The sequence below is a fragment of the Danio rerio genome, chromosome 21, assembly GCF_052040795.2.
Source record: "Danio rerio strain M-AB ecotype USA chromosome 21, GRCz13ab, whole genome shotgun sequence".
NCBI classification, from domain to species: Eukaryota; Metazoa; Chordata; class Actinopteri; order Cypriniformes; family Danionidae; genus Danio; species Danio rerio.
Window position 1 is genome coordinate 26,118,587 of NC_141041.1, and position 21,523 is coordinate 26,140,109.

The 21,523-nt window shown below is 34.9% G+C and overlaps 1 protein-coding gene across 13 annotated transcripts in view; it reads right to left on the reverse strand.

Moving 5' to 3' along the window:
* Nucleotides 1-21,523, reverse strand: part of igsf9bb (immunoglobulin superfamily, member 9Bb) — a 171,165-nt gene that overhangs the window by 60,228 nt on the left and 89,414 nt on the right. For 11 of the 13 annotated variants that reach the window (XR_015520339.1, XR_015520338.1, XM_087301323.1 and 8 more), the window contains exons 5-7: nt 11,323-11,440; nt 7,206-7,347; nt 77-222 (exon numbers count right to left, since the gene is read on the reverse strand). Coding sequence is in view for 9 of the 13 variants with exons in the window: in XM_087301323.1 (XP_087157449.1) it covers nt 77-222; nt 7,206-7,347; nt 11,323-11,440 (406 nt within the window). In the remaining 4 variants the exon portion in view is untranslated. Of the gene's footprint in view, nt 1-76; nt 223-7,100; nt 7,348-11,322; nt 11,441-21,523 lie in introns of all 13 variants that reach the window. The other 2 variants (XM_087301325.1, XM_087301324.1) reach the window with 1 other exon arrangement.

Below are 21,523 nucleotides of genomic sequence, written 5' to 3' on the forward strand. Positions count from 1 at the left end.
TGCAGACCGTTTTAAGAAGCACCAGGGAAGGAGAAATGCTTCGAAATGAACGACAATAGTGAAGTGACTGACTCACAATGCACTGTCAGGTACGCTGATGCTGAAGGTGGGCGGCCGAGGCTGTTACTCGGACTGCAGGTGTATTTCCCAGCATCCTCTGGTTTCACCTGGGAGATGATGAGTGAACCATCGATCAGAATACTCACTCTGCGCTTCAGATCACTGCACAGAGAGAAAGCCAGATTGACAAAGAAGAAGAAAAGAAAAAAAGGGAGATGAGTTAGCATCTGTAGCACACTGTTAATGATGATAATCCCCATAGTTACATTATCTCTATAACTTACGGTTTGGTTTGCCAAAAGTTTTTTAGTTGTAGTATTTCCCCATCTTATCATGTGTAATGTATTTCATCACTAAAAGCATCATTGGTGAGACTTCCCGGCAGGCACAGGATGTCAACATGACGTTTGATTGACATACCTCAACGTCATGGGACATTGAAACACATGAAAATTGTGTTGACATCAAAACCCAACACCAGGCCAACGTCAATGTCGAATGTCGGACATTGTTACATTCCAACGCAACCTAAAAACAACAAAATATCAATGCCTAATGTTGTTACAGCTTGACTTTGTGTTGACATTGTCAATATGACGCCTTTCAGACATTGAATTTTGGCTGCCATACATGACAAAAAAAATATTAGTATTTGATGTCAATATAACGTTGGTTTAAGATGTTGGCTCGACGTTGGATTTTGGTCACTTTCCAACACAACCTAAAATCAACGAAATATCAACATAATTTTACGTCTTTATTGGATGTCAAAATAACATTGTCCTTAGATGCTGGTGAAATAAATCTAACCTAATATTAATGTCTAATAACGTTGTGTAGAACGTGCGCAGAAATCCACAGATTTCTGCAGATTTTTAGTCCATCATTGAGACTATTTTGTACTTGTGTAAATGTGTGTAAACTTATACATATTAAATTTTTTAAATTAATTTTAGTAACATTATTAACAAATAAGAAAATGTTTATGCAATTTATTTACAATACAGTTTGGTAGATACTGTATATTATATGAGAGACTTGCCAATTAAGTGGATCTAATTGGATTTGCATTGGAAACATTAAATAAAAGTAATTAAAGATATTATTTTTTATTTTATATATTAAGTTTTTAGTTATGGCTGCACGGTGGTGCAGTGGGTAGCATGTTCGCCTCACAGCAAAAAGGTCGCTGGTTCGAGCCTCAGCTGGGTCAGTTGGCGTTTCTGTGTGGAGTTTTCATGTTCGCATGGGTTTCCTCCGGGTGTACCGGTTTCCCCCACAAGTTCAAATGTGGTACAGGTGAACTGGGTAAGCTAAATTGTCTGTAGTGTATGTGTGTGAACAAGTGTGTTTGGATGTTTCCCAGTGGTGGGTTGCAGCTGGAAGGGCATTCGCTGCGGACATGATATTCAGACATGACTGTCAGAATATGCCCCTTTGTGGCAGATGCACAGAATTCTCAGCTTAGTCGTGTATCATGGGAGAGAATCTGATTCTCGCGGTGTCTGAAATAAAGGAGTGCAAAACAAAAGCCTTTATTCTCTAAACCCCCATACTTTTTGTGCAAATTTTTTTTTACACACACACATTTAAAAAAAATTCCAATATTAGTTTTGATAAAAACATGTACTTGTTTTTCATATAAACTGAAATATATGTAAATAGCACATATAGGGCCTATGCTTCCTTTACAAATAATATTGAGAATATTCCCTTTTGTATTCTATATCATAAAATCTCTTGGCTAACATGTATTTTATTTGTATGTATAAATCATACAAATCGTTAATGGTTGTAATTTACAGTAGGGTATTTATTAAGAATAAAAATCCTACTTAGTAATAATAATAATAATAATAATAATAATAATTACTATATACTATAATGTTTTTTAATAATAAAAAAAAAAGTCTACTTTAATTTAATTACACATTCAAACCACTGCAAAAATGTTCTAATCAACAGACCCATGTCATATAGTCACGGGGGCAATTCAGATCATTTTGGGAGGGCACTTTCTATCCAAGACTAGAAAGGGCATGTGCACTGCACAGGTTGAGCTCTATGTGTGCACGTGCCTGTGTTCAAGTCAAGGAACGACGAATTTATGAAACACAAAATCAACAAACTATGATAGTAATGAAGCAACTTGTGACCTTAGTTGGTCTGACTAATCGACAGGCAGTCACAAAGCCGCTGCTAGGGTGAGGCATTATTTGTTTTAATTGGAGTAGAATAATACTATGTTGCAAAATGTTTTTTTTTATTGTCTACAGAATAAACCTTTATTATACAATGAACATAGTTGAGCTTTTAATTACACTTTAAGCTGAATAATAGTATCTTGGAAATTATTTAGTAAAATACGATGTCCTGTCATCATGGGAAGAATAAAAGAAATCAGGTATTAGAAATAATGAGTTATTAAAACTATTATGTTTAGAAATGGGTTGAAAAAATATACAGGGGGTGAGAATTTAGGAGCGCTAATAATTCTGATTTCAATTGTATATATATTATTATCCTCATAATATGTATGCCTCATGAATTATATTTTCTTTCAACATGAACAGATGGAGCGTCCCAGGCCGAGATCAGAAAAAAAAGAAAAAGAAAATCGCTCCAGTGGACAAAATGACTGTGTGGCCTCTATTTTTCCACCTGTCCTGTTGCACAGAGCCTCGATTTGAAAAAGAAAAAAAGCATATTATCCCTTTTCTATAGAGTGTACTGGCCACGCATGAGGGCATCTTGAATGGCTCAGGGCCCCTGCTTATAATCAGTGCTAGTGGAGCGCATGATGACACAAGCACCATGTCACTGGATATTCTTGTCATAGGGAGACAAGAAAAAGAGCCAGCCATGAGAACCCAAGAGCCTCGACAGTCAGGCTACAGTTATAGTTTATGATAGTGGTCATTTACTTTGTGCTTTTTCCTGTTCAAGGTTAACACAGAGGACACACTATTTTCAGTATGTGTTCATTTAGAAAACTAGGCTGTGATGTGTTTACCTTAGCACTATGCTAATGCTGCAGTCAACTGTAATCAGTTGGTGTTTCTTTAAAGAGTTTCTATGTTTAGCATTCACACTTTCACATATTTTCACATGTATGTGTAATCCCAGAGGTGTGAATATGGATGTTAAGTGCAACTGTTGTGTTCTGGAATTAAAAACACGAGTTTTCTTTATACAGTAGAAGGTTTAGTGTGAGGTTATTATCAAGCACAGTGATAGTTCAGTCAGGGCATGACTATCTGCTCCAACCACTGTCATTCTATTAGAACAGATATAGGTGGCACACAGCTCAGTAAGTACAGTTAAACTGCTTGCAAACCCATTTAAAAGTTTAAATATATTTAAATATATTTGTGCAGTTCCTGACTGTCATCACTCGTTTCAGACTACCAAGCGCCAAGCACTAGTCTTTGCCGAAGAACAGAAATCCTCCACAGCATGCTTCAGCAATGCATTCTATCGCAATGTCCTCATGATACAACTCAATTAAATCTTCATCTCCTGTATTTAGCAAGCTTATAGTTCCGGGGTTAATGCAGAATAGTTGTATGCGATAGTAAGCATGAAGAGAGAAACCCCATTAAAAACCATACTGCTAAATATGCATTTGTTATTAAATGCATTTGAACTCGAAGTGGTCTGGTCAAAGGTTCAATTATACATGCTTCTTTTGAACCTGTTAACATTAATTCAACTTCATTTTTATACAAAAAGATAATTATAAATATTTATATATACAGTTGAAGTCAGAATTATTAGCCCCCCTTTGCATTTTTTTTTCCTTTTTAAATATTTATAAATGATGTTTAACAGAGCGAGGACTTTTTCACAGTATGTCAAATAATTTTTTTTTTCTTCTGGAGAAAGTCGTATTTGTTTTGTTTCACAGAATAAAACAAAAGAATTTTTTATTTTTTTAAAACAATTCTAAGGTCACATTTTTTAGCCGCTTTAAGCTATATATTTTTTGATAGTCTACAGAATAAATCATTGGTATACAATAACTTGTTTAATTACCCTAACCTGCCTAGTTAACCTAATTAACCTAGTTAAGACTTAAAATGAAACTTTAAGCTGTATAGAAGTGTCTTGAAAAATATCTAGTCAAATATTATTTACTGTCATCAGGGAAAAGATAAAATAAATCAGTTATTAGAAATGACTTATTAAAACTATTATGTTTAGAAATGTTATAAAAAAATAAACAAAAATTAAATAAAAATTGGGGAGGGGGGAAATAAACAGGGGAGCTAATAATTCAGGGCGGCTAATAATTCTGACTTCAGCTTGCCTTTGACAAAGATTGCCATTTTAAATTTAACATAACCTTTTATTTCTTTGTTTTATTGCCGAGATACAAAAAAGCCACCTGAAATTAAATTATATAATCAAATGTTGTACATGAATCAGACTTGGAAATATGTAAATACTGTCCCTTGACAGATAGCGGTAGAAGTAAATAAAGGTTGATAAAGTTAAATGCAGGAGCAGCTCAATTGGTGTTTATGTTTTTACTGTAATAAGTTCATTATAACATCTTAAAATAATTCTGCATAAGTTAATAAGATTTAAAGTAAAAATTTTTAGTTATTGTTAAACATTTTAGAATAATTAAGAAATTTCCCATGCCAAATTTATTATATACACTTTGGTATATGTTCGCCCCGCAGCCCTTAATCAGTTTGCTTTTTTGAGCTTTACAGGAAAAAGTTTGGGCACCCCTGCTCTAAGCTTCAATCTCAAACTATTCATTTTTGTGTGTTTTTTAAACATAAAATCTATTGTCTGACATGTAAATAATGCAGAAACAAAAAAAAGTGCAGTTGGAGAATCCAAGTCTGTTTTCCTTTTTTCCAAGAACTGAAAAAAGCAACAATAGCTAGTAATTATAAAATGCAAATCTCCTTATGTGACTTCACCAAAAATCTAGTGGTCAGCTGCAAGCATGTGTAGTTCAACCAATGTAAATATTACAGAATTTAATTGTTCTAAAGATATCAACTTCATTTTGTTATTGTGCTGATAACATTATTAAAAATTCCATTTATCAGTCCATTTCGTTATAATGCGCCGGTATATTATGCACCTATCAAGTGATTATTTGAAATAGTTGGTGCTGCACATTACATTCAGATCTTTAGAACATTCATACAAGCACACAGGATAAGTGAAAAATAAATAGAGGATCTGATGTGCATTTGACACAATGATACAATGACACTTCTGAGAGATTTTATGATTCTATGATTGCAAAAAAATTATTTTCTACATTAAATATAATATGCATATTTAATTTACACAACACAATTGACACGGAATTTAAAATGAAAATGTAACGATTTAAACTACCAGTGGGTATTTTGTTTTCGATGGAAGTCTCACCAAATCTGCATCGATTTAACCAAAAACACAGTAACAAGGGCAATTTTTTATTTGAATATACTATTTTAAAATGCATTGTATTGATGTGATGGTAAAGCTGACTTCTCAGCATTAATAATTATTATTGATCCTTGAGAAATATTTCTAATTGGCTGATTAGGTAATATATGCAATTGACACATACATACAAAGTCATATTTGGATTTTACATATTAAATGATTGCAAAATAAAATATATTTAAGAAATATATTACATATACTGTATATAAATTGATAGCTAATACATTTGAACATTTATGTTCATATTTAGCTGCGATCACATTAGAGTTTGAGCATGCGATATTCTGGGAATAAACAAGCTTTTTAAACATTTTTAAAAGCGAGCGATTGCTCCATGTTTTCAATTTCTGTCCAGAGATATCATGTTTTGATCCTCGATTGTTCTCACGCAGTAGAGTGATGCGATTTCGCAGGTCAGAGTTCACCAAGCTTGAACTTTGCAGTGCAGCAACTTGCGAAACTTGACACATGACCCCGCGTTTCCGGTCTGACGTATTCGCGTGCGTATGAATGGAAGTCTAGGGGAGGAAAAGCTCAGTGTGACCGCAACTTAAGTCATTCAAACGCTTGAAACACTCACAGGTCATTTATTAGGTACACCTGTCCAACTGCTCGTTAACATAAATTTCTAATCAGCTAATCACATGGCAGCAACTCAATGCATTTAGGCATGTAGACATGGTCAAGACAATCTGCTGCAGTTCAAATCGAGCATCAGAATGGGGAAGAAAGGTGATTTAAGTGACTTTAAACGTGGCATGGTTGTTGATGTCAGTTAAGCTAGTCTGAGTATTTCAGAAACTGCTGGTCTTGCTTTCTGCTATGACATTTGGATGGTAAGGTCAGAATTTGGCGTCAACAACATGAGATCATGGATCCATCCTGCCTTGTATAAATGATTTAGGTTGGTGGTGGTGGTGGTGGTGTAATGATATGGGGGATATTTTCATGGCACACTTTGGGCCCGTTAGTACCCTTTTAGCATCATGTCAACGCAACAGCCTACCTGAGTATTATTGCTGACCATGTAGGCCATGAGGCCATGAAGGATTAAGGCAGTTCTAAAGGCAAAAGTGGGTCCGATCCGGTACTAGAAGATGTAACAAATAAAGTGGCCGGTGAGTGTATATACAGTATATACTGTATCTGAAAGAGGCCATTTTTGCAATATTTTGAAATAGATGTTGCATATTTGCATATGAAAGATTTAATTTAAGTGAAATCCAAATATGAACTTGTGAAAAATCAGAAAATATAAAGTATGTCATTTTGCATATATTTTTCATGTTGTATGTCATATTTCTGTTTAGGAAAAAAAAAAAATTTGTAACTATATAATGTCACTTTTGATCATTTGACAAATTCCTCCAGAATGAAAACTTTTGAATGATAGTTTATACCAATATCAATTAATTATTTACTAATTGTGAGTTCAGTTGACAAGAAGGACTCTAAAATGTTCCATCTACAACTATGCATTAAAACTGGACAACAGGACATTTAAAAATGCAACAAAACAAATGTTTGACCAAAACCTACAACAGTATCACAATGCCCAGAGTCCCTAATGGCAAACTCACTGATGCCTCAATGATGATGACGAAACTACATGGACTGTGACAAACTCCACATGGACACAGGACAGTGGGGGAATGGTACAGTAATGAACCCGATCATAACTTTACTTCTTGAAGAAGACGTTATCTTCCTCCCAGAACCAGGTGTATGTTAGGTTGCCAGGGTAAGCCTCGGCCTGACAAGTGAAGAATGCATCCTGGGAAATGTTTACGGTTATGTTCTCTGGCGGTGAGACAATAAATGGGGGTCCTGAAATAGAAAAAGAGACACATAATAAATCAGAATTACATATCGGGACAAATCTCATCCTATTGGAGCATATAGCAATCTCCATTCTGTTCAAGGTCAAAGTGTGCAGTGGTGGAGAAAAGATTTGAGATAACTGTTTTCAATCATGGAGATTTTCGTTCTGACATTTGGTCATTTGCATTCAACAACTGTTAGACAATCTCAATCGATGGTGGAGTGAATGCACAATGAATGTCGCACTCAATCAATACCCCATTTATGATGGTGTACAAACTGAATTAAGTGTTAAAATATAGCAGCAGTCCAAAATTTTAATAGTGAGTGTTTGTTTCAAACTACTTAATGAGCATTTTTACAGTGTATGTTTACCAAGAATGCACTTGGTAAAAAACTGGTTAAAAAGTTACAGTTTCAATCAATTTAACTCAATTATTAAGTTATTAACTTAATTAAAAACAATATAATCTTTTTTCTTTTACATTTTTTTTAAAACTTGATTAAATATTCAGTAATTTAATTAATTTTTTTAATAATTATTATTAATAAATGCATTCCTTCGGTGGCAAAACAAAACACATATAACATAAAACAAAATGAAAGGTCTTGGTTATCTTTAATTATTCCAGACTTTTAACCAGTAGTGTACACTACCTGACAAAAGTCTTGTTGTTGATCTCAGTTGTAAGAGCAACAAATAATAACTTGACTTCTAGTTGATCATTTAGAAAAGTGGCAGAAGGTAGATTTTTCTGATAAATCATCTGTTGAACTGCATCCCAATCATCACACATACTGCAGAAGACCTATTGGAACCCACATGGACCCAAGATTCTCACAGAAATCAGTCAAGTTTGGTGAAGGAAAAATCATGGTTTGGGGTTACATTCAGTATTGTGGGGTGCAAAAGATCTGCAGAGTGGATGGCAACAACAGCCTGAGGTATCAAGACATTTGTGCTTCTCCTTCTCATACTTTAGCCTTCACATCAAATTTCCTCAAAGTAAAGAAGGTCAAGGTGCTCCAGGATTGGCCAGCCCAGTCACCAGATTTGAAAATTATTGAACATGTCTGTGGTAAAATGAAGGAGAAGGCATTGAAGACGAATCAAAAGAATCTTGATAAATGCTGGGAGTCCTGCAAGAACGCTTTCTTTGCCATTCCAGATGTCTTTATTGATAGGTTATTTGAGTCATTGCAGAGATGTATGAATGCAGTCCTCCAATCTCATGGGAGTCATGCACAATATTAATTATTTTTCCACTGCAGCATGACATTATATTCTATGCTGTACATTATTTCTGTTAGGTGACAGGACTATTGTCCAAGCAAAGTTAGACCTAATTAAAATAATTACAAATCAAGGTATGATCCTATGTTATTTTGGTAAAATAAGCATAGTCCAGAGGTATTTGGCTTTTTATATAAGCCACTTCAGATTTTAAATGGTCAACTACAAGTCAGGTTATTACTTCTTGTTCCTAAAACTTGGATAGGCAACAAGACTTTTGTCTGGTAGTGTATGGGTTATTGTAGGTATGACTGTATTTCATATATTTGGATCAGCCACCTCATTTGATCCTCTCTGTCTAAAATGACATGAATTAATACAGAGTAAGAATCTGTAGAGAGCGACCAAAAGATCTCACTCAACCACCCACAGTGGGCAAGTCTTCAGTTGGCAGTGCCAGTGTAAAAAGAGGGCTCTTCTGTGGGGAAAGCCTGCAGACACAGACTGTGCACATTCACATTTAGGACACCCACACTAGCACACACCAACTTGTCTACAAAATCTGGTGTCTTCAGATTTTTCAGCACATTTATATGCCAGCTATGGAGTGTTATTAAAACCTACTCAGAATTTTCTTTCCTTTTTGTGATGAGATGGTGTTATTAAAATGCCAATTCTTACAGTTTGGATTGTCATGACCATTATGCACTCTCAAAAATAAAGGTTCAAATGGTGTCACTAGGATGGTGCCATTTTCAAGGTGCATTTTTGTGTCCTAAAGGGTACAAGGTTACTAAAGGGTCAATATTGGTACAGTATATATAAGCTATATATTAATACCTATAGGGTCTATATTGTACCTTAAAGGATACTGATGCTTTGAATTGCTTTAGTCACGTGACCTGGGTGCTTCAAAAAATTTTAGTTACATGACCTGGTGTTTTAGATAATACTTCAGTGGAGTGTTTTGAAATACATGCGCTTAGGATCTCGACACGGTGTCGAAATGCCAGTTTCGCGTCAGTTATCCCTACCTTCTGTGTTTCTTGACCTTTGCTTTGTTTATTGTTTTATGTTGTTTTCCTGCCTGTCTCTGCCATTTGCCTTTACTCTGATCGAGCTTTTGGTTTATCTGCATGCTTCTGTCAGTCCCTTTTTTGACCTTTTGCCTGCCTGACAACTCTCTTAACAAACTCCATTTCTGATCATCAACTCTGTTGTACGCTGACTCATTACATAAAGAACATTTCAATATTTAGTTTTTTTTTTTATTTTGAAAGAGTAAATGAGACAAGAGTAAACAAACTGCCATCTTCTGGGAAAGAGCTGGAGAACTGCAGCTCATTTGCATTTAAAGAAACACACAAAAACAGCTTTTGCTTCCACTTCACAAGGATCCTTTACAACACAGTTTAATAAATGATCCCTGACATATTTTGAGCTGATGCTTTACAGACATATATTGGAACTTACAGTATATTACATCTTTCAAAAAGAGCATGACAGCACTGTGCAATAATGTGTCTGGCTTATGACCTTTTCAGATAATTCCATAAGGGGTCTATACATGGAAGTCTTTGCTGCAGACACTGCAAATACTGTAATAATAAAGAAAAACATTGGGATCGTTGTTATTTAATATCTAATTATTTAGAGGACATTTATCATTATATTATCTCAGCGCAACATAATAACAAGAAACTCATAATAAAAGCTTACAATGTCAAAATAATAAAAAAATATCTAATGTTAGTCTCATAATAACCCTTAGAAAACAAATGTAATATCTATGACTTGTATAAATAACATTCTTTTCCATAATAATGAGAAACTTTCTTTCAATAATGATATGGTTTATTATAGGTTGTTAGAAAAATTCTCATTATTGAAGGAACAATTCAAATTTTGACATAAACAATCCTATTTATACCAATTTTTTTTTTATTAAACTTGCACACAAATATACCCCTTCATCAACTGCAAATCAACACTGGTTGTCTTCTTATTCAGTTAGCGTCATAATTAACAGCATCAAATGCCCATCATTAAATTCATTCAACCAAAATTATTCAATACAGTGTGTTAAAAGAATAAAACTGTTTATAATTGTTTAGAATAATAAAATAATCAGTTAAAACTAAATGCAAGTTAGTTTGATACTGGTTTGATTGGCATTTGATGAGACAAAAATAGAAAATGGTGCTTTATTGTTGTGAAAGAGGTTAATAAAGAGTACATTTCTAGAAATCCGTTCACTGAAATCTAATTTTAACATCACTTGTTTTTGTACAAATATCTTTACAAGCAGAGTATATTTATAATTCTCCATGCACTCAAGCTTTGGTTAAACTGCTTTCATTGAAACATGCAATGTTAGCAAATTCATAATAAAAGTGCATGATTAGGTTCCAAGCAAGCAGACACAGAGCAGATTAACCACCCCAACTGGAATAAAGCTTCTTTGGCTGTACTATTGTGAAAAGTCTATCTGACAGCGAACCCATTACTGCTTTATACTGTACCAGACAGCCAACATATGGAGTCCAATTATCTCTGTAGCTCTGCAGCATGGGTGCCATGCAGCATGCAGTTTTGCAAGCATGATTTTACACACACACACATACACACGAACATAAACACACAGAGGACTGCTAAACAAAACAGCACAGCACAATCTGACAACGTGACCGTGATGCTGTTCAATTAACAGCCAACTGTAAAGTGATGGAGAAATGGAGAAGTGGTACCTTGGACGAGCAGGCGTGTGGTGTGAACTGCCTCTCCTTGTTCGCTGTATGCCCGGCATGTGTACGCACCCCTATCCTCACGGCTGATGGAAACCAGTGTCAGACTGCCATCACTCACCTGTGGAGAGAGGTAATAGCATCACCAATGAGATTCAAATGAACAAATCTCATTATCATAGAGAAAATCATCTCACTGACATGCTATGAGAATTACAATAAGTACTGATAAATATTAATATTAATATTAACATAATTAGTACATAATTATAAACATAAACATAACATACAATTTAAAACATAATCATTTAAAAAATATTTGTAATTTAAGTTTTAGCATAAGCATACATTAAATACATCTTTATATATTATTATTACAAAAATAACTATAATAAATGTAATATCTATAATAAAATGTAATAATAAAATGTAATAATAATATAATATAATATAATATAATATAATATAATATAATATAATATAATATAATATAATATAATATAATATAATATAATATAATATAATATAAAATAAAATAATGTAATAATGCAGTGATTCTCAACTTTTTTCACTTTTTTCTCTGATCAATATTTGAAGGCCCACTTGTCTGACATATATGGACAAATGTAAAATACAGTAAAACACCCTAAATCTGCTGAAACGCGTCAATCTGATGGCGGTCGAGTTTGCAGCTGGATATTATTGGGAGATCGCTAGCCGGAATAGTCAACAGCTCTGCCAGAGCATGTCTGAAGCTCATATGCAAGTTTATTTTACATTCTATGGCAAAAACACAATTGAGGCTCGCTAGATCCTATATGGACGCGCGTCCATTATAACACACTCACAGGACATTGATAACTATGCGGATATATTAAATAGTTAAATGGTTCCCACAAAGATACTTCCGTGTACTAGCTGCAGACGTGATTATGAGGCTGTTTTTGCGCCAATCCATCAGCGAACAGGGGAAAGTGTATTACTTTAATCATTTTAATATAGCATATTAATAATAAAGCCAAAAATTATAGTATAATATTGAGAGTTAATTTTAAGCTATCTTGCGGCCCACCTGTAGGATCACTGAGGCCCACTAGTGGGCCGTGGCACAACGGTTGAGAATCCCTGATATAATATAATATAATATAATATAATATAATATAATATAATATAATATAATATAATATAATATAATATAATATAATATAATATAATATAATATAATATAATATAATATAATATAATAATAAAATATAGTATAATATAATATCATATAGTATAATATAGTATAATATAATATAAAAATATAATATAATATAATATAATATAACATAATATAATATAATAAAATATAATATAACATAGTATAATATAATATAATATAATATAGTATAATATAATATAATATAATATAATAATAAAACATAATATATTATAATATAATATAATATAATATAATATAATATAATGTAATATAATATAATAATATAATATAACATAACATAACATAACATAACAAAATATAATATAATATAATATAATATAATATAATATAATATAATATAATATAATATAATATAATATATTATAATATAATATAATGCATGCTTTATATGCATACATAAAATTCAACAGCGTTACTATTATAGTATATACTATTATAATGAATCAAATAAAATAATACATTAAGATTTAATGCTAATATTAAACATATTTTTCCAATGACTGCGATACTCACATCTGATATACTGTATGTTTCTTTCCATTCAACACATGTTTCATAAAAGAGGCCGCTCTCACAAGGTTACATAACAGCTCATGAAGAATGAAACAATTTGATAAAACAAACTGTCTCGCACACCGTACAATCAAAAGTGCTTTGCAGTGAAATGGTTGTGAACCAGAGACACAGAAGCAGAGACTGTGTAGGAGAGATCAAACAAACCAGGCCACTCCAACAGAGACTTAAAGATCAATGTGTATCTCTTTTTCTGCGCCCACACAAGCGTTATTTCCATTTTACCAATGGCAGAGCAGTTCCTGCATTTAGCTAATATGCTCTGGATTATTCTTGGCTAGATGGACTGAGCGAAGTGAAGTAAGGAGGGTTGTGTTTTTAGTAAACATCTGAAAATAGTGTAAATGCGTCATTTAAATTGCCCATATTTTGTTTCCTTTTTGTTTTGATTTTATCCCTGTTTTCTCTTTTTCTCTTTCACTCTCTCTCAATACGAACTTTTACACAATAGTATATTATAATGTAAAAGAGATATAATAGCTATTAGAATAACAATAAACAAGGAAATTAAATGAAATAGAATAGGGAAACAGGAACTAACAGGGATTTAATTTAAAAAAATAAAAGTCCAATCATCAAAAATAAAACAGAATATACCCCATACAGTCTGCCCTCTTCCCAGACATGTCCTCACACACACAGGCGTAAAGTAAAAACAAGAAAATCTCATTTACAACAGAATGGAGTTACACTTTTGCCTTGATTTGCTCCCCGATGTCTTTTGCATAGTACTCTATTTGTCGAGTGATATTATTTACAGTTTAAAAACACAAATTCATTTATATTTAATTAAAACACTTGATTTCAATTTGCTTTTTTGTAGCAAAATAAACAAATTAATTTAGGTCTAATTAGAAATGACGATCTCTGTAAAAGGCACTGCCCCAACCCCAATGCGATAGTGGGAGAAAAAGGTGACAATGGGCCAACTTTGGCCTGCGGGCCCTACTTTGGGTATTTCACTCTGCTATAGATGCACAGAAGCTGCTGGAAGAACAATTCAAGGGGGATCCGGCAAAGAGACGATTAAGAGCAGAGCTTAGTGTAACTCTGGATTGAACCTGTTAATCAAATCACTTTTACTGTCACATCATCAGCAGCACATGCACTATGAGGAGTGACAAGCTTAGGTGCTGGCTCCAGACAGTGCAAAATACAACAACATACTCCAAAAAACAAAACTATTTACTTTTAGCAGTGTTGACAGTAATACGTAAAAGACAATAAATCTGTGAATGACAATAAACATATAAATGCTTTAAATACGTTAAAATAACGCTAAATACATTAAAATACGTTTCAAGAGTTCATATACAGTAAATTGAGTTTGGCATGCTGTCCAGGACGAGAGCCCTAAGCTCATAAGTTCCTCGCGCACGGGGCTCCCTCCAGTTTGCAAGTCGAGAGGGGAGTTTGAGCTTAGGTACTGTAGGTCTTGAGAACTCCCCCTTTGTTAAGAGCTGATGGCAGATTATACTTGCTATGTAGAGTTATACAGCCTGCTGGTTAAGACCTTGACCATAGTGCTAATTTAGATTGACCAATTCACTTATGACACGTTGGAATGTGGGAGACAACTGGAGAACACGGTGGAAACCCACGCGAGCAAGGGAAGGACGTGTAAACTCACGACAACTGCCTGTTGAGGATTTGAACCAGTGACATTCTTGCTTTGAGGCAACAGTGTTTATCACCGGGCCACAGTGCCACCCTATGAAGGGAAAGATGAAGGAGTAGGGGTGGAAGAGTAGATTTGTCAAGGCAAAGATGACTGTAGTAAGAAACCCTCTCTATTTATAGTGAGTTGGGAATCATCTGATTGGTGAATTATGCATCGTTTAATGTGAAACCAGTCGTGTTTAATAAAAAAAAATCATGTGCTTCTCTCAAAATTAGTTTAAAAAATAAACTTGACTAAGGGAACTGACTCATGAAGTCAGAGCCAAAGGTTGGGAGACCAAAAATGACTTTGTTACAAGGTAACATTTACGACTCAAAGCCTAATGTGGAGCCACTTAAGGTACTGAGACAGGGATTTGGCAGGACAAGGTGATGAAGAGGAACCGAGGTACAAGATGGTGCCTGAGAAAGGAGAAACCTAATAAAGTTCAGGGTGTACATAGAGCTGCCAGAGGTCCAGAATGTTTTACTAAAACCAGAGAAAAATGCAACGAAGGCAGAGCTGGAGGGCCAAAATGAGTTCAGTGGAGCCCAAGGCCTGTCATTAGGGATGTCCAGATCCGATCATGTGATTGGAAATCGTGCCCAATCACGCGGTTTCAGACTCGATCGGAATCCGACTGTACCTCCCGATCAGGATTCAAATAATAATACAGAGTTTTTTAAATGTTAAAAGAAGATGATTTAAATAAAAAATAAGAAACATCATGGATTAGTTTCTTCGCTCTTCTTTATTCTTTTTGTATGTATTATAGAAGTATTGGATCGGGTTTTGGTATCAATACATGACTCTGACTCGGACTCAAGGGCAAAAACACCTGATCAGGACATCCCTACCTGTCATACCATAAAGCTGATGCAGAGAAGAACTGGTGCATAGTCATGTGCCACTGGTCTCTATTAGCTGTGAGGACAGGGGCGTATACCCATGCTGGGAATAAACTCTCAGGATTTTACTGCAGACATCAAGGTCTATGACTCATCCATGCCCCAATTCTTTTTTCTCCCTCACCTCTACAGTTGTATGTTAGACCTTGTGCTTGACTAGACTTCCTTTGAAACTACAGCTTTACCTTGTTTTCTTGCTTTTCTGGATTTGCCATGGAATTCAGGCTAATAAAGTTGATTTGGTTTAGCCAGGGGCCCAGAGTTCCAATTGAATATGAATGAATATTCTGATAGGATGTGGCTTAGTAACAGAGGTGCTCTAACATGGTTGTTAGTGCTGGCTTTGGGCTGGTGTTGTCCTCCTCATGGACCTTACAGATGATGTAAGGAGACCTGCAATATTCTGGATTATCTGAAGAGGTTTAAGTGTTCAAGATGAAAATCCAGTAAGAAGAGCATTACGGTAGTCCAGCCTAGAAGTGACAAGAGCTTGGACAAGAAGTTCGACATGCTCAGTTAGCAAGGGGTTCTGATGATGTATAGTGCAAACCTGCATGCGTGTGTGTGTTTTCAATGTGATGCTTAAAGGACAGCTGGTCATCAAAGGTCAGTGTTGAACTGGATGGGATAATAGCTGATGATTCTAGCTGGATGGAGTAATTATGTTAAACAGCCAGAGTTGCAGGTAAGTCTAGAAGTTTTGTTCTGTCATCCAGGAAGTGTGATATTAGTGCAGCTATAGTTGGATCATCTGATTGAAATGACAAAGTAAGCTCAGCACATGTCGTTGTAATAACAGTGATAAGAGAAACCATGTAATCAGATGATGAGCTCTAGCAATGCAGAGCAAATTAAAAATAGAAGGGGACCAAGAACTGATCCCTGAAGTACCCCTGATGTGCTCTGGACAACTCTCCTCTTGAGGATTTCCAAGAGCAGTAGATCTTAGACAACTTGTCATAACTGGTGTAGTAGAAGCCACTGAGGGAGCAGTTTGGATAGTAAGTATGACATGCCAGACCTCCTTCAAGAATCTTCATTGCTCACTTTAGAACTTGTTCTTTAAGCGTTGGTTATTTGCCAGGTTGCATGGTAATCCAACATGCTAATGCTTATATTATTATTATTATTATTATTATTATTATTATTATTATTATCAGTAGTAGCCATAGTTTTTATTTAACACTATTTACAGTCATCTTTAAATGTAAATATTACATATCTATAAGTTATTTTAATTATTTTATAGAATAAATTATTACTCATCAGCTAAGCCATATTCACAACACTTCAAATTATCATCACATTTTTACAAAGCTAGAGTAAGAAACTATTCTGACCTTTCCTTTTTTGCATTTATTGTTTTAAATGGGCTTTTGTTTTTAGTATAATTCCATGTCAGGCTCTGTCTTGTCTCTATTCAGTGCGTATAAAGCTCAAGTCATAATTCATTAATAGGATCCTGTATGAACTTTGAAACTCTTTCAAGCTGTGATGGTTGGCCTGCTGTCTCAGTTTTACAATCATCTTTTTAAGACAAAGCCGAGCTTATGAGAGGGCTTTCTTGCTTACACGTTTCTGCTTGTTTTGGCCTTGAATCATGCACAGTCTCGCAGAGAGTGAGCAAATACACCGATTAATAATTTATTTACTCTGTAAAAGTGTGTGTGTTTGGTGTCAAAGTTGCAGGTAAGGGCTGCATTCTCATGCTTACTACAGTATGTATGAGTTGCAGAGTCATCAGTACATTTTATTCTAAAGGAAAAGCAAAAAATGTTTGTCTTTGTAATGTTTGTTTGTCAGCTGACCACCTGTGTGTGCACAAAAAATAATGAAATCATTTTTAAACGATAATGCAATATTTTAAGTATAATTTCACTGTAAAACATTTTAAGTTAGTACAACAACAACAACAAACATAATCCTTATTTCCTTTTAGTTTTTCTTCTTCACTCAAAAACATCAGCTGCACTGACCTAAAATTATTTGTCAGAAATACTAAAAACATTTAGCTGAGTTAACATAAGATTCTTATTTTTCTGGAGAGGTGAACTCATTCATATATTTTCTTTTCAGCTTAGTTTCTTTATTAATCTGTGGTCCCCACAGCGGAATAAACCGCCAACTTATCCACCATATGTTATACGCAGCGAATGCCCTTCCAGCTGCAACCCATCTCTGGAAAACATCCATACACACTCATACACTACGGACAATTTAGCCTACCCAATTCACCTGTACCGCATGTCTTTGGACTGTGGGGGAAACCGGAGCACCCGGAAGAAACCCAAGCAAACACAGAGAGAGCATGCAAACTCCACACGGAAATGCCAACTGATCCAGCTGAGGCTCAAATCAGCGACCTTCTTTTTGTGAGTCGACAGCACTACCCACTGCGCCACCGCATCGCTGGAGAGGTGCTACTACTCCAATTGTCAGAACTACTCTAACAAAACCTTTTAAGTTGGCCCAACTGAACATTTATTGTCTGCAGAACTGGAACGCCTAAAGTTGAATGAACAAAAAAAAATTTTTTCATTTCATTTTTTCTTGTTTACTCAACTTTTGAAAATGTCAGTTGTAGCTACCAAAAATTAAGCTGAGTAAACAAAAAACTCTTTTGGAAATCATTATCAGAACAAACAATCAAACAAACATATTTCAATTGAAAAAAAAAATAATAATAAAAAATAAAACAGAAACAAATGTTAACAAAACGTTTGATGAGCTTAGATGTAAATTCCTCTAAATGCCGTCTGGAATTTTCCTTGAAATAAGCATTTTATCAGGCTCCTGTGTGTAGGTTTGGTAATATCACATTTATGGCTAAGAATAAGTCCTTTTCCTGAGGCCTCATGTATAAACGCTGCGTTCGTACAAAAACTTTGTGCACGCCAGATTTCTCGATCACGTTTGGATTTACAAACGATGAAATTAATATGAGAATGTGCGCAGGTCCACGCCAACTTCATGTCTGGGGTACGTGCATTTCTTGTGTGTGTTTGTTTTATTTCCATTGGCGACTCCTAGAGGCAAGTATGTTAAATTGCACACTACAAAGTATCTTTGAGCTGTGCAATGGCAGCTGTATGGGACGGGATCATCCACATGTCTAGCAGGTATATAAGGTTTCCATATATGCAGTTGACCAGCCAAACATTAAAGCGCAATTTGCAGTGATCGCTGGTTTTCCCAATGTAATTGGAGCGATCAACTGCACGCACATTGCTATAAAAGCACCATCTGAAGACGGATTTGAATCGGAAACATTTCCAGTTAATAAATGTGCAAATAATATGTGATGCTCAAATGCGCTTAACATAATACACATGATTATTGATGATTCCTACTTGCCTTCCTCGTGATGAAGAGTAGGCAAAATCTAATATGTAATGGGGGAAAAAGAAGAATGAGTTAATCCGACGCTGGATTCGAACTGGGTTTGTGATCGATCGTGTAAAAACATGCGCTTTACGAGCAACATCACTCACGCTGTTGTTTGCCACTCTCTTTAGTTATGTTGTTTATGTCAATCAAACGTTTATGGGGACTAAGCCAAAAAATAAAATGAATCTCATGAATCTCCTAAATAACTCAGACATACTTAAATTAAATGTTAATAAAAGGTAAAATTGACTTTTTCATCAATAAAATAAGCTTAAAAAGCATGTTATTAAATGTATTTAAAATGAATGTTTTAATTACTACAAGCTGGTGAGAGACACAAAAACAACCTCACTTGCTCACTTTCACTTTTACAGTACTTTCAAATTCTCTGCCAGTCAAAACCTCATGGGAAATATGTGACCGGGTACAACTTGTCTCAGAACAGCATAACAGCTCTGTCGCTCTCCGTAGACAGACCTGACAGGTAAGGGATTCTGCAGAGCATCTTTTCTCCCTGTCCTGTCAGACTTGGATGGTTAACGATACATGAGGGTCACTTTACTGCTGCCGGTTGGGTAGGTGAAGTACTTTGAGCAAAAAAAAAAAAGAGTCCAAGTTCAAGAGCAGAGACAGATGACATAGATTCATGGTAAAGTAAAGCATTCACTGAGGAGGCTCTCTGATGAATTATTCAGCGTTCCATCAGACGGTGTGATAGCAAGACCTACTAGCAAGCATCATCATTGCAGTTCATGAGTTATCAGGCATGTGTGACTTTCCCCTTAAGAACACACACACACACCTTCAAGCTAAAATTTATTCTGCCTTCGGTTATTGGTTAAGAAACTAAAAACCAATGCAGTAAGATCATTAAAGTAGCTACAACATCTATCCACGAGGGGTAAAATGCTATTAAGCCCCACTTTGACCCCTCGGTGTGAACAGACACACTCCATTGCTTTTACAAACTGAACATGCCTTGAGTCTACAAATGGGCAGCGTGAGGGTGAGTACCGCAGCTAAATTACTCAACAAACGACTGCAGTCTGAGGATCTCAGACTCTGTAATTACTCTAATTACACAGATGGAAATGCACGGAAAGGCTGCAGCAGACCCAACAACAACACACGTGTGTAATAAATTATAGCACATAACACTTTAGAATGAATGCTAAATATTTGTGTTTATGTTATTTCGTATTAATAAAATACCTCATGTAACCTTTCCATTCATAAACAACCTTGTTTTGACCCTGTGGCTATCAATTTGCATTTTTTTTAATTACTTGCAAAGATTCTAAAGAATATAGGCCCATATGAAAGTAAAAAAGGGTTAATCTCGTAATTCAATATATCGTCAACTTGGAATTATAAGGTTCTATCTGCGTTCTAAATGATTTTGAGATATTGAGCTTCGAAATTTTTAAATTCCATATAGCAAATACTACGTGCATAACGGTTCTCTTTCATACATTACAGTTTTTCTCCATTGGTTTGGCTCATTTCTTGAAACAGATATTGCTTTCTAAAAACATCATGGACAAACCTCCAAACCACTTGTCAATTGTTCACAACAGACTTGGTTTTCTCATTAATTTCATCAAATTGCAAATGTCTAAGTACATCTTTGCAAATGATTAAGTACAGATAGCCTACATTTAGCACAATTTTCAAGTGAATATATCTTGTTGATTTAAACTGATTGTTTATTCTTAGTCTAATGGTTGTTCTCTCAAAAATGTGTCGGCATCATTTCATTGTATTTGTCATCACATGCACAATAGTCTGTTCAATTGTCAGAATTAGTCAAGACCCTAATACCATGATTACCATACAGTAGGTGAATCCTTGTAACTTTTGACTACAATTTATTACAGCTATTTATTCTTTTTGCTTTTTTACAGTATATGGAAGTTCCTTTGTGTAAGTTACCATTTCCTTGGCAGTATGAGTGCAATGTGTGACGTCAAACCTTGGAAGCTACTGTACTCTTACCATAAAATCCTATTTCTTTTTTTCAGTTTTATACACAATTGTATTCTGTTAGCTAGACAAAAACAGTACAGTAACCATTGTCAATGAAGGACTGGGGTAAGACTATGAGGTAGACATGAAGGATATTTTAGTGGTCCTGTGCCGTAATGACAAAACATCTAAACATTTTGACCTACAGTGCTTACACAATGCCAAGGGGATGAAGCATTTTAGGGGCACTAACTGTTTAAATGAGAAGGAAATTTAGTTTCGATGCATGAGTGAACTGTTTTGGGAAAGGTATGAGCTTTTGCAAGTGAGCTATAGTGTTGTGCTAAACTGTAACACTCACTTGCCAAATGATCTTAGAATTTTTAGAATGCAATTTCTGTTTCAAGAAATGAGTCAAACCAATGTAGAAAAACTGTACATTAGGATCTGACACAGACCCTAATGTACTCTAATTGTAAATTATCA